At 44.5% G+C, this 14,772-nt stretch overlaps 1 protein-coding gene across 1 annotated transcript in view; it reads left to right on the top strand.

Moving 5' to 3' along the window:
* The first annotated feature begins 788 nt into the window (after positions 1-788).
* gdap2 (ganglioside induced differentiation associated protein 2) overlaps positions 789-14,772 on the top strand; it is a 76,593-nt gene continuing 62,609 nt past the window's right edge. Inside the window, exons 1-4 of the mRNA XM_083776049.1 lie at positions 789-1,040; positions 2,752-3,035; positions 9,942-10,081; positions 11,523-11,676. Coding sequence (XP_083632175.1) covers positions 2,821-3,035; positions 9,942-10,081; positions 11,523-11,676 — 509 coding nt within the window. The 5' untranslated portion in view covers positions 789-1,040; positions 2,752-2,820. The remainder of the gene's footprint in view (positions 1,041-2,751; positions 3,036-9,941; positions 10,082-11,522; positions 11,677-14,772) is intronic.

Raw genomic sequence — 14,772 nt, 5'->3', positions numbered from 1 at the left:
ATCCCCTCGGCCTCACCGGGGAAAATTCTGGGAGGAAAAACGGGCACACACCGGGGTGAGTCTTCTTGTTACCGATCGAGGGAGGGTGGGGGGGGGGGGGGGGCTTTTGTGGCTTGGGCCTGCCCCTTTGCCTCAAAGTGCCCCTTTCCACCCAAGCCTACACAATACAAAAATATGAATATTTACGCCAACATTGTTTTAAACAATTAATAATTTAATACATTAATATATATATAATTAATTGGGACACAAGCGCAGACATAGGTATATTTCACCAGGAAAAACATCCATAGGCTACACTCTCCAGGCAAAGTCCAAACTGGACCACCTTCTCATATAGCTCTGCTCCATAGCTTTACTGCTTTTATTCTGCCCTGCAGGCTGCTCTGCAGGGCCATAGCCCTAATACTAATTCTACCCAAATGCAGGGCAGAATTACCATTAGGGCTAGGGAACAGAGCTACCCTGCAGGGCAGAATCAAAGCAGTAAGGCTATGGAATCAGAGCTATACTTGGCATGTAAAATAAAGATATCATCAATGACAATATCACGTATGTCTCTCTTTTTTCCCCTTCAATTTCCCACACTCTTTCTTTTATCTTTATGAATCCACCATCATTCATATGTCGGAGATCGAGTTCGCGTTTTCCACAAATGCTTTGATTGATCACACGTCCCTAACCATCCACAACGGAAGTGTGTGTTGTTTTTTTTTCTTCTGTCAGCTGATCAGGAACTCACACGCACACACACACACACACACACACACACACACACACCACACAAGATAACATCATCATAGCTATAGCATTGTGTGCGTATAATTGTTATATTGTTAACCTTACAACCGTTCAGGGCACACAGAACGGTCGGAGTATGGGTCCGTGGACACTATAGCTAAATATAGGCGTCACAACGATGAGGGCAAAAACCGACAACAGACTTAACACTTTATGATTCGTGTTGTAATTATTTCAACATTTTATTTGCTGCCTGCACTGACTTATCCCCCCCAGTGCTGATAGAAGGAATCGCAGAGGTAAGTGTGACACTGCCGATTTATTTCATTGCTTAACGATGGCCTATATATATCAAAATACGATTCAATAAAAGTCGATATAAAATGAGTTAGGAATATTTTTTTGCTAAACTAAACGCTAAATTCATGTGGTCTCGCACTGTACGTCGCTGCTGCCTCGGGTCACCTCACCGACGCTGATTCCATCCAGCGACGTCATCTTGTAGTTCAATATGTGATTTATTTACTTGATTTCATGGATGGAAGTTGTGATTTCACAGTCATTTGGATTCCACAGAGGCCAGCATGTCTTTCTATTGTAGCTTTAACTCGGCTGCTCTCTGATGTGGCTGCGTCATTTATAAAGTCAAGCCTAGAATACATTTTATTTTAAGAATAAAGAGTTAATATTTGAATTGGTCAAACTAGCAAAATTGCATTATAGGCCTGTGTTCAGAATCTTACATCCTAAAGCCCTTATGGTGTGTAATCTTTGCTTTCATAAAGGCAAAAACGCCTGTGATATTTTCAACTGTTTGGCTGCCAATAGCAGAACTATAGGCTTAGAAAGATAATATCATCAAACATCATAATTTTACATATTTGTCCTAATTGTCCAGGGGAAGTGCAGGGGAAGGGGAAGCTGCCTTTTTAGCTATTTCACAAATTGCAGAATTGGGACTTTGCCCAACACAAATCTTCAGTCATGAGATTTGCTCTGGCTTTTAATCCATGTCATTTATTTAACCACAGCATCCTTATTCTAGGAATGGTCTACAAGCTGATTTACAAGCTCACGACTTGTAGTTTGGCTATTTTTGTCAAATATATTTGGTGTAGATGAAAATACTAGCGGGATAGTATCTGACCCTAGTAGGGATGGGAATTATCGATTCATTCATTCATTGATAACCTTATCGATCAATTAACCTGTTAGTTGATAAGCAGCATTTTTGTAAAGAATCTGAGAATCTTAAATTCCCTCAATGTCGAACATTTTGCTGATATTACAGAGATAATAGAAAAGGCATATTTTATTCCTTAATCAAATATTTATTTGATCATTTACGATACAGGGCCAGGCAATGGCATGAAATGAAAAGTGCACTGTCTTGTCTATCACATCACATGCAAGTAGAGGCGTTTCTGTGGATACCAAGGTGGAGGACTGGAGGTGACTTTTTTTAACACTCTGCCTTCCAGACAGTGTTTACAAAAACACAGTTAACGTGTTGGCGTGCGGCGTTGTGTGCGTGCATGCGTGAGAAATCTGGCATGAGTCGGTTTGCTGATGGCGATGAAGTACTAAGTCAGTACTAATGGACTAAATGTGACTTGCAACATGTTTTTTCCTCTTTCAATCAGATTCGGCGGCATAATTACGTTGCGATTTATGGACTGATTGCCTGATTGGACCCGATCAAATGCGGGCCGAATAACACAGAACAAGCAGTGTGTTTTGGAAGTGGAAGGTCAGGTCACAGTTCGAAAAAGCAGACAACGTTTTTTTAGCCACACAGGCGGTCGTGTCTCCCTTCACATCACTCTTTCACACCATCTCACACTCTCTCTCTCTCATATATCCGTCTATCTTCTTCGGGTACTACGTCTGCTCTGGTGTGTTCACTCCTCCGAGGTGGAAAGCCTGGTGAGGTGACGCGAGGTTAGGACGGTATTTACAGGTTACTTTTATAACATGCAGAGCCATCCCTTCCTCTCTCCCTTTTTGCAGTGGAGCTGCCTCCTTGACTTGTGGTGGTGTGGCCCCGTACTGAGTAGGAGGAGGAGGACGGGCGGGAGGATGGATCCTCTGGGAGCTCGCTCTCAGTTTGTGGACGTCCAGACTCTTCCCACGTGGGAGCAGCAGGCGCCGGACCCCGCGCCCGAGGAGCAGCGGGACCCCCAGGGGCCCGTGGAGGATGGGGAGACGGTGGGGGAACACGACGATGACGACCAGCAAGCCTTCCCGTCGCCCTTCCCTTTCAGGCCAGACATCAATCGGAAGATCGTGCTCTTGTGAGTCAAAGCTTTCCGTTTCTTCACATGCATGTCTCTTTGTACTGTTTTATATCAATTAGGTTCACTTTTAGACCGCGTAGACCTGAGGCTGATAAATCAGTAGTTCTCATACATGTTCAAGTCAAGGAAAAAGACTGTATACAATATCTTCATTAAGAAAGTAAAATTCTATATGTTTTTGGGTTAATAATAATAATAGGCCTACCTAATGGCCTATTATTGAATTATTAATTTCAATTGAATGAGCCACTGAGTAGTATGCATTGATGACCACTCTCATCGATTTACTGGTTAAAAACGGTTTAATCATTGACATCCCCAGACGGAATATGTCATAAATCCTTGTTTATTGCAGAGCACATGACAGCCCATGAGAGCCCAGGCTGCCAGGAGTTTCTCAGTAAAGCCCCTCTTGTGCCCAGCGACATTCCTGCTGGTGCTACCAGAGGGAGAATTGAGGGAGAGGGAGAATAGTCCCTAAGAATTAAGGGCGGCGTGCTTGTACTAGACAGAGACACATGCTTATGCTAGAGAGAGACACATGCTTATGAGACAGATATGCTTGTGCTAGACACAGAGACACATGCTTGTACTAGACACAGAGACACATGCTTGTACTAGACACAGAGACACATGCTTGTGCTAGACACAGAGACACATGCTTGTGCTAGACACAGAGACATATGCTTGTGCTAGACACAGAGACACATGCTTGTGCTAGACACAGAGACACATGCTTGTGCTAGACACAGAGACACATGCTTGTGCTAGACACAGAGACACATGCTTGTACTAGACACAGAGACACATGCTTGTACTAGACACAGAGATACATGCTTGTGCTAGACACAGAGACACATGCTTGTACTAGACACAGAGACACATGCTTGTGCTAGACACAGAGATACATGCTTGTGCTAGACACAGAGACACATGCTTGTGCTAGACACAGAGACACATGCTTGTGCTAGACACAGAGACACATGCTTGTGCTAGACACAGAGACACATGCTTGTACTAGACACAGAGACACATGCTTGTGCTAGACACAGAGACACATGCTTGTACTAGACACAGAGACACATGCTTGTGCTAGACACAGAGACACATGCTTGTACTAGACACAGAGACACATGCTTGTACTAGACACAGAGACACATGCTTGTGCTAGACACAGAGACACATGCTTGTGCTAGACACAGAGACACATGCTTGTGCTAGACACAGAGACACATGCTTGTGCTAGACATAGAGACACATGCTTGTGCTAGACACAGAGACACATGCTTGCGCTAGACACAGAGACATATGCTTTTGCTAGACAAGAGACACATGCTTGTACTAGACACAGAGACACATGCTTGTACTAGACACAGAGACACATGCTTGTACTAGACACAGACACATGCTTGTACTAGACACAGAGACACATGCTTGTGCTAGACACAGAGACACATGCTTGTACTAGACACAGAGACACATGCTTGTACTAGACACAGAGACACATGCTTGTACTAGACACAGAGACACATGCTTGTACTAGACACAGAGACACATGCTTGTGCTAGACACAGAGATACATGCTTGTGCTAGACACAGAGACACATGCTTGTACTAGACACAGAGACACATGCTTGTACTAGACACAGAGACACATGCTTGTGCTAGACACAGAGACACATGCTTGTACTAGACACAGAGACACATGCTTGTGCTAGACATAGAGACACATGCTTGTACTAGACACAGAGACACATGCTTGTGCTAGACACAGAGACACATGCTTGTACTAGACACAGAGACACATGCTTGTGCTAGACACAGAGACACATGCTTGTGCTAGACACAGAGACACATGCTTGTACTAGACACAGAGACACATGCTTGTGCTAGACACAGAGACACATGCTTGTACTAGACACAGAGACACATGCTTGTGCTAGACATAGAGACACATGCTTGTGCTAGACACAGAGACACATGCTTGTGCTAGACACAGAGACACATGCTTGTGCTAGACAAGAGACACATGCTTGTACTAGACACAGAGACACATGCTTGTGCTAGACACAGAGACACATGCTTGTGCTAGACACAGAGACACATGCTTGTACTAGACACAGAGACACATGCTTGTGCTAGACACAGAGACACATGCTTGTGCTAGACACAGAGACACATGCTTGTGCTAGACACAGAGACACATGCTTGTACTAGACATATAGACACATGCTTGTGCTAGAGAGAGACACATGCTTATGAGACAGATATGCTTGTACTAGACACAGAGACACATGCTTGTACTAGACACAGAGACACATGCTTGTGCTAGACACAGAGACACATGCTTGTACTAGACACAGAGACACATGCTTGTGCTAGACACAGAGACACATGCTTGTACTAGACACAGAGACACATGCTTGTGCTAGACATAGAGACACATGCTTGTGCTAGACACAGAGACACATGCTTGTGCTAGACACAGAGACACATGCTTGTGCTAGACAAGAGACACATGCTTGTACTAGACACAGAGACACATGCTTGTACTAGACACAGAGACACATGCTTGTACTAGACACAGAGACACATGCTTGTGCTAGACACAGAGACACATGCTTGTGCTAGACACAGAGACACATGCTTGTACTAGACACAGAGACACATGCTTGTGCTAGACACAGAGACACATGCTTGTGCTAGACACAGAGACACATGCTTGTGCTAGACACAGAGACACATGCTTGTACTAGACATATAGACACATGCTTGTGCTAGAGAGAGACACATGCTTATGAGACAGATATGCTTGTACTAGACACAGAGACACATGCTTGTGCTAGACACAGAGACACATGCTTGTACTAGACACAGAGACACATGCTTGTGCTAGACACAGAGACACATGCTTGTGCTAGACAAGAGACACATGCTTGTGATAGACAAGAGACACATGCTTGTGCTAGATACAGAGACACATGCTTGTGCTAGACAAGAGATACATGCTTGCGCTAGACACAGAGACACATGCTTGTGCTAGACACAGAGACACATGCTTGTGCTAGACAAGAGACACATGCTTGTGCTAGACACAGAGACACATGCTTGTGCTAGACACAGAGACACATGCTTGTGCTAGACACAGAGACACATGCTTGTACTAGACACAGAGACACATGCTTGTGCTAGACACAGAGACACATGCTTGTGCTAGACACAGAGCCACATGCTTGTGCTAGACAAGAGACACATGCTTGTGCTAGACACAGAGACACATGCTTGTGCTAGACATGCTTGTGCTAGACACAGAGACACATGCTTGTGCTAGACATGCTTGTGCTAGACACAGAGACACATGCTTGTGCTAGACAAGAGACACATGCTTGTGCTAGACACAGAGACACATGCTTGTGCTAGAGAGAGACACATGCTTGTGCTAGACATGCTTGTGCTAGACACAGAGACACATGCTTGTGCTAGACACAGAGACACATGCTTGTGCTAGACACAGAGACACATGCTTGTGCTAGACAAGAGACACATGCTTGTGCTAGACATGCTTGTGCTAGACACAGAGACATATTCATAGGACCCAGATGAAGGCTGAATGCTGAAACGCGTTGGTCCTTTTTGTAATGTTCTTTGCCATGCCTCTTAAATAAAAAAGGCTTTTTTTCACCTCACTGGAGCAGAGTGCCTTGGATCCTCTTCTTTAATGTTATGATTTAACCTCGCCAACGAGCACCTGTATTCAGTCCAACAAACAAAGGACCACGGCAGAGCTCCCTTCCTCTATTCAAAGTTGAGAAATATTATTGGTGTAGGCCAGTGGTTATCAAACCTTCACATTTCAAGTCTCCCACTAACTCTCCCTCCTAACTCATTAGGGTCCATTTGTATACTATTACTAAAGATATTAAATATATCTAACCGTTACAGTATTGTATACTACAGTACATTTGTATACTGTCAGAGTTAGACTTGTAAGGGTCTAACGTAATAAACCCCGATATTCCCTGGAATCCACTTTGGCCCCATTTTCCACCAAAATAACTTTATAACTGGCTCCGTTGCAGCTCCGAACCAACTTTTATGGTTCTGAACCAATTCATCTTCAGTGGAAACACTCTGAAGTCTGAACTGGTTCAATATTAGATGGGAACCGACACCCACTGGTGTCGGTTATAGCTGTGACCCGGTTATAGCTGTGACAGCCCACGGACCCCCATTTGAAAAGATATGCCAGTGACCCTCATAAGAGTAGATTTGTACGGCTCTAGCAGTGATTCTAGACCCGTTTAATTTCAAGGACCCGGACCCCACTTTGGGAACCACTGACCCATGGGCGATATGGGAAAATATAACATCACAATTATTTTTTTCAAGCAGTATCACGATCCACAATATTATCACGATTATGTTTCATGTTGGTTTTTATGGTTATTTTACAACAGTACAACCTACAAGGTACAGGTCATTCTACAGAAGTATACATTAAGGCATAGAACTGGAAATCATAGAATGTGCATTCATGGTATCACAATATATACACAATATCTCTGAAAAGGCATATCGTTGAGAGACGTATCATGGAGACGATATTCATCACCATATCGCCCACGCCTACTGTGACCAGCTTACTTTCATTTCTAGATTTCTTTTTTCGTTTGTTCTTTATTTTTTAAACATCCAGTCTGTAGGGATACTGTAGATGTAAATGTAAAGAACGACAACGAAACAAAGAACAACATTCATTGGACAAAGGTTGCTAAAAAAAAGGCCTTATTGCAACTATTTCAGATGCTACTTACTAATACTTTATAGTTTATAACATGACCTCTTTGGGTTTTGCCGACTGTAAGCGTGCTGTGTTGTAGTGTAGAGTCTGTAGACCATAACATACAAGTGGGGGAAAAAATGCTGAAAATGCTCTGTTTCACAATAATTCACCCTATCAAAGGTGCCTCGGATTCTGCTGCGTTATGGTCTTGTGACACGAGCAAATGATATGCTGCTGCTCACTTGGAGGTTTTGCCCGGCTAAGCATGTTTCTAGCACAGAAGGGCACTGCTGCTAGCTAGGGGCGTTTTCAAGACAATTCACTGTTTATGCTCGATTTCTAGAAGCTCACAGTTTGACCTGCAACATTTTTCAGCTTGTAGAGTGTGTGACGTACAGTAGTCTGGCCCACGCAACACAAGTATAAATCAGGCTTCAGCATCGCTGATAAAAAAAAGTAATGATAATTATTATTATTATTATAATAAAAGGAACATATTTGCGTTGCGTTCCCTTGTAGGCGCATTGAACTCTTCCCCCATCCTCTTATTTTCTCCTTTTTGCTCTTTTCCCCGTGCTCGTTGAGCCCCCACGGTGTGTCTTGTGATCAAGTGCTTTCAACACATGCTTGAGCAGTTCCCTATTTAGGCCCCGGTTAAAAGTGGAGTGCCTGTAGAACAGAGAACAGGAATGCCCATTGAATTCTCTCACTGACGTGATGATGAGCATTTCACCAGAACGGCTGCTCTTCCTATAACAGACCTGCTCTATGATAGGCTTTAACCACTATATCGTTGCTGTCGTCGGGGCAGAAACCTTCTTATCTCCACGTTTCTGTCCAGAATGTGGACGCTAGGGTTCATGTGGTTAAATCAGTGGGTGAACCAGTCAAGAAGTAGGTCGGGAGTGGCTTATTGTCGGTATCAGCCGGTAACACGTGGCAGTCTATCCCCGTTACAATGTGCTAGATCCCTGGGAGATGGATTGCTGAGGTGGAGCGACACACCTACCATCGGCTCCCAATACTTCCCACACAACTAGCCGTGCTACACTCATACGCTGAGTTGGCGGTGCCCGGGATCGAACCCATGAACTTGTGGTCCAAAGGCGAAAGCTCTACCGACTGAGCTACCTGGAACCAGTCAAGTCAGCCACGCAATCTGTAATATCAGTAATATTGATGGTGTCGGGCATAAACCTCCATATTCTAGCTTTTTTTCCCTTTCGTAAATTAACGCCCTACTGCAGTGTCACACAGAAGCATCAAAAGGTGCAGATCCGCAAGCTCAAAACGCAATGCGTTTTTGAGCTTGTCGATCTGCTGTTTTCGAATATGAATCCTGACAAGTAACAGTAAGGGACATTTATCAGTGTTTAGCTCTCTCTTTCCTCCCCTCATGGATTAAAGTTCTCAGTCACCAAGACTGACTTCAGTCATTTGGATTCCACAGAAGCCAGCGTGTCTTCTGTGAAAGCATGCTGCGCACCAAAAATAGCAGATCTACAAGCTCACAACAGAGATCGGATATTTTCGGTCGTTATTTTAAGATGAAAAAGTATTCGAAGTGATCAAACTAGCAATAGAATACAAGCATCTTCCAGAAACATGAATGGTCTCAGAAATGTCAGGATTTCTTCAGCTGGTTAGCCTAAAACATCATCATTACATTTTCAGTCTTGAGATTTTATTTTGCTTTATTCCATGTCCCCTCCCTCCCTCCCTCCCTCCCTCCCTCCCTCCCTCCCTCCCTCCCTCCCTGCCTCCCTGCCTCCCTCCCTCCCTCCCTCCCTGCCTCCATCCCTGGCCCTCCCTCCCTCCTTCCCTCCCTCCCTCCCTCCCTCCCTCCCTGCCTCCCTCCCTGCCTCCCTCCCTCCCTCCCTCCCTGCCTCCCTGCCTCCCTCCCTCCCTCCCTCCCTGCCTCCCTGCCTCCCTCCCTCCCTGCCTCCCTGCCTCCCTCCCTCCCTCCCTCCCTGCCTCCATCCCTGGCCCTCCCTCCCTCCTTCCCTCCCTCCCTCCCTCCCTCCCTCCCTGCCTCCCTCCCTGCCTCCCTCCCTCCCTCCCTCCCTGCCTCCATCCCTGGCCCTCCCTCCCTCCTTCCCTCCCTCCCTCCCTCCCTACAGCACTGGAGACGTAGCGCTGCTGAACTCCACGGCCATCGTCAACACCAGCAATGAGTCGCTGACGGACAAGAACCCAGTGTCTGACAGCGTCCACCAGCATGCCGGGCCTGAGCTCCGGGACGAGCTGCTCAAACTCAAAGGTACCAGAACTGAGTCACTGTCACCATCAGAACCACCACTTTATTTTAACCCAGTGATTTTCCCAGTGGATTTCCCAATGGTTTTGAACCGTTTGATGAGATTTAGCCTGTCAGACCCACAACTTGGAATGTTTTGTTGTTGTTGGATGGGATTTTGACCACAATTCCATGCTGTATAGATGTTGGTACGATAGGAGTGGTACCAACCACTGTTAACCATTGTTTATATGTTAATTGTTTGAGTGTATAAATAAAGTGGAGTGCAATGGTCATAGACATGTACAGGGGGTCGTAGTATAAGAAGACAGTGCACTTTTGAACATATTGAAAGATGAAATGGTTCCAATATTTGTTGGTAAATTCAAAATTGTTCTAATATCTGATTATTTGGAACAATTTAAACGAATGCTTTTTTACCTAATGCATTGGGAGACTGTAGGAACAGAACAATAAGGTTGAGTCGAATGCCTGAACTGGTCATTTCATGGGTAGGGGTGGTTCTAGAAACTGTTTGAGATTGAGGCTATAGTTGACGTGTATACATTTAAAATATCATCGTACATCATCTCATACTGGCCAATCACAATGCCTGTTGCCACAAATATTAGGCGAAAATTTGACCTAATTTCTCCTTTCATTGTTTATGGCAAATATGAGACGTGTGGGGACAAGATGACGTAAAATTTCCCTTCATTGTCAATGGCTTTTAATGTTTGTGTTGCGGACATTTTGTGGGGACCAAAGCTGTACATACAGTAGGAGGGGCTATAGCGCCCCTCAAAAATAAATTGAATCCAGATTATGACGACTATGCACAAATAATGATCTCAAATAATCTTGATCTCTGCATCACTTTTAATGATGAGTAATGTGACCATGGGTTGCTAATAGGGGCGGCGGTGGCTCAGGGGTAGAGTGCCTGGATGGTAACTGTAAGGTTGCCAGTTCGAACCCGGGCTCCCCCAGAGTAAAGGTCATTACACACTGGCGAATTGGCGACGCGATGCGAATAAGCGATCTGAAAATGCGAAATATTGCATGTTGCAGTTCGCCTGCGAATCTCTGCAAAATACGACACCAGAGCGAACAAATAAAAGCGAAAACGGTCGCATTTTCGCACATTCGCACATTCGCCACTGATGTGGAAGCTTGCATGGACTTCAATTGTTTTTTTTTAAAAGCGAATTATTCGCACGAATATATCGCGTCGCCAATTCGCCAGTGTGTAATGACCTTTACTGTCGAAGTGTCCTTGAGCAAGACACTGAACCCCTAATTGCTCCCGATGTGCTAGTTGGTGCCTTGCATGGTTTCAGCTGCCATCGGTGTATGAATGTGTGTGTGAATGGGTGAATGTAATGCACAATCTATGTAAAGCGCCTTGGATAAAGGCGCTATATAAATGCACCATTTACCATTTACTAATGGCCGCTGTCTGCAGGGTGTCGGACGGGCGAGGCCAAGATGACCAAAGGCTTCAACCTGGCGGCGCGGTTCATCATCCACACCGTGGGACCCAAGTTCAAGGCCAAGTACAGGACGGCCGCCGAGAGCTCCCTGTTCAGCTGCTACCGGAACATCCTGCAGATAGCCATGTAAGAACCTGACACATTATTATTATGTATGACTAGAGCGCTGCCCGTTGGGCACTGGCCTACTTGGAACGATGCAAGTTGGAAATGAATGCCCCACCCAATTATTACTTGCGTGAGCAGAGCGCAAGTACTGTTTTCGGCTGCGTATGTCGGTGGTCCGGGCCAATCAGGACATTGGCTGATGATGTAACTACGTATGTATGTTTGTGTCAGAGTAAGAGAGTGGCGACACTAGCGTTGACTCCCATTGTAACAATGGAATGTGGAAATGCTCATTCTATCTCAATGGGATAGTTCCAATGTTTGGAACTATAGCCCGCTTTGCAGCTAGATCAAAGCGTGTCGCTACTCTCCTATACTCTACACTCTGGTTTATGTAAAAACGGTGGTTCCTGATTGGCAAAGGCCGCGGCTAATACAAGAAGCTAATGGCTATGGAGAGACGGAAGCAGTGCTGGCGAGGCCTTAGCATGCATTCGTAGCAACCAAAGTCTTACGATTTGTCACACACGTTACCGCGGTGAAATCTGTTCTCTGCATTTGACCCATCTCTTGGAGCGGTGAGCCGCAGCCAAGGAGCGGTGAGCTGCAGCCGTGCCGCGCTCTGGAATCATTTCATTAGTAGATTTACCATCAACCAGAGCGATGATGATGATGTTGGTAATAATAATAGAAATAAAATAATAATGGTGATAATAATGTTATTAATTGCTATTATTATAATGTCTGATACGGTAAATGGTTAAGTAGTGCAAATGAACGTAGGGATCTCTATGGTGACGCGGGGGGGGGGGGGGTGGGGGATGGGTGTGATATTGACGTTAGGTTTTGTGTATTCTGAATTCTGGCAACTATTTTGCTCGGATCGATCATTGCAGAAACTTTAATTATTTCAACTATTTCTAGTAACCATAATCATGTTTTGTTGTAACTTACGTACGTAGGATAGGCACTTATAAGGTTTCCGTTTCAGCCTATTCCTTTTGATCACCTCTAGCGATGTAACGGTTCCTTTATGCTGTTTGTGAGGATGATCAAATCAAATTCCAAAAATTAAACACAGCTTATAGCGATATCAAACGCCTTAAGACGAGCCTACTTGTCATGAGCGCCCCGCGTAATTAATTTATAGGAAGAGTATAACTGTCAATAGCAAAAATAGCAGTGAGCTTTTTGGAAAAAATCTTGTAAGTGTGAGAACTACTGATTTAGATTTAGATTTAGAAGGCATGTGGCCTCGGGACTTGGTACAAGCCAGACCTGTGTGTGTATATGTGTGTGTGTATATGTGGGTGTGTGTCGTGTGTGTGTATGACTGTATGTGTGTGTGTGCGCGCATGTTTGACCCACTATTGTACCCGACTCGGTCCCACTCTGTTTGACCTCGTGTCGGCCGGGATTGAGTTTAGCTGAACCCCTCAGATGTCATCTCAGGACTTGTTAATTTGATTTGGACTCATTCTCACACACAGAGGGAGTTCTTCTCTCCTGTGCGGAGAGGGACCGCGCATTAAGCTCATGTTCTCGACTTAAGCCACTTAAACACCAGCTGTGTGTGTGTGTGTGTGTGTGTGTGTGTGTGTGTGTCTGTGTGTGTGTGTGTGTGTGAGAGAGAGTGAGAGAGAGAGAGAGAGAGAGAGTGAGAGTGAGTGAGATCACGCTGAGCCTGGAGTTCTACACTTTTTGTTTAGCCAACGTATAAAATCTGGATAAAGTGGTTAATGTGACGCTGTGTTCCGCCCCAGTTGTCACAGCCATCACAGGCCTAGGAGTCACATTGATCACCCTCTCAATCTCCGCTTCACAATAATTCCACCTGGACCAAGATGTAGAACTTTTAAAGGGGAATAATGTCACTTTAGCAGGAGTTTTGTCCACTCGGCCATTGCAGCATTAAAGGTGTAGTGAAACGGAAATGGTGAACAACATGAAAATGGTGTTTCAACATGAAACACCGGTCTGAAGTTTCTGAACCAATCAGAGCGTCGCATCCCTTCAGGCGATGGGATGGTAGCTAGGGACGGTAGCTATGCTATGCGCAACAGCGTGGTATGTGTTTGTTTATAAATCAGATGGTCGGCCAGCTGTACCAGTTTACTGTTATGTGGCTTATTTCTACCATATAATGTTTTCAGATACATATTTTAGCGTGATGATTGAGTTGAAAGCGAGTAATACACTGTCTGGATGTTATCTTGAATGGAATCAGTAGCAGCTGTGATGGACGGAGGCGCAAATATGGGGAATTAAACAGGTGAGCTTCATTGTTATTGGCTTTTATCGATGTGTATCTCTACACGTCATCACGCAGCACGTTTTCGTTTTAATAAATAAATAATGCAATCGTTTTTATGGACCTTTGATATGAAAACACACAGAAATGAGAATCTTCAAAAAATTTTAGCATCCATTGTTAGGTATGCCCATATGATGACCATGGATATGGTCTAAAAGTGTGAAAAACGTCTTTTTCATTTCACTACACCTTTAAATCTTCTTTCTGAGTTATTATGCAATTGCGGTGGTTGCGTTTGGTGTCCCTGCATGTCTAATTTAGACTTTTTGTCTAGGTTGGACGTAATTCTCGTTTCTAAATTAGTTTGACAAGATCTTTTCTCCCCAGAGTAAGCTAGCAGGCTCTTCTTATTAGCTCAGTGGTAAAAGTGTCAGCGTTTGCACAGGAGATCCAGGCTTCAAATCCAGGGTAGAACAGGATGTTAAACAAACTGCCTCGCTGACGTAGTTTATGGATGTATTTTTGGAGATTCTTCTATGTAGTATCATGTTAAATGTGTGTTGTGTTGTATGCTACCGTTCATATTACTCTGGGTCAATACAGCCAAATCCTTCTGGGATAGGAACTTTTACTTTTATGCCACGGACCCCCCAACATGAAATATATATTGGCCACAGAGCCCCCATCTAAAAAATTGTTTGTGCCAGGTATTCTCTGTTTATTAAAGAGCTGGAGAGACATGGTGACCCCTGTTACTGAACAGACAACATATAGCAATGATTATTTACTCTCAAATATGTAAGGTTTGGTCATTGTATCTACCCATCACTAGGGACCTTTTCTTTTCTTGTTTTTAAATG

The sequence above is a fragment of the Protomyctophum parallelum genome, assembly GCF_964188405.1.
Source record: "Protomyctophum parallelum genome assembly, chromosome: 11".
NCBI lineage: Eukaryota > Metazoa > Chordata > Actinopteri > Myctophiformes > Myctophidae > Protomyctophum > Protomyctophum parallelum.
Note: the sequence above shows the minus strand (reverse complement) of the source record. Positions and strands in the feature narration are given on the sequence as shown.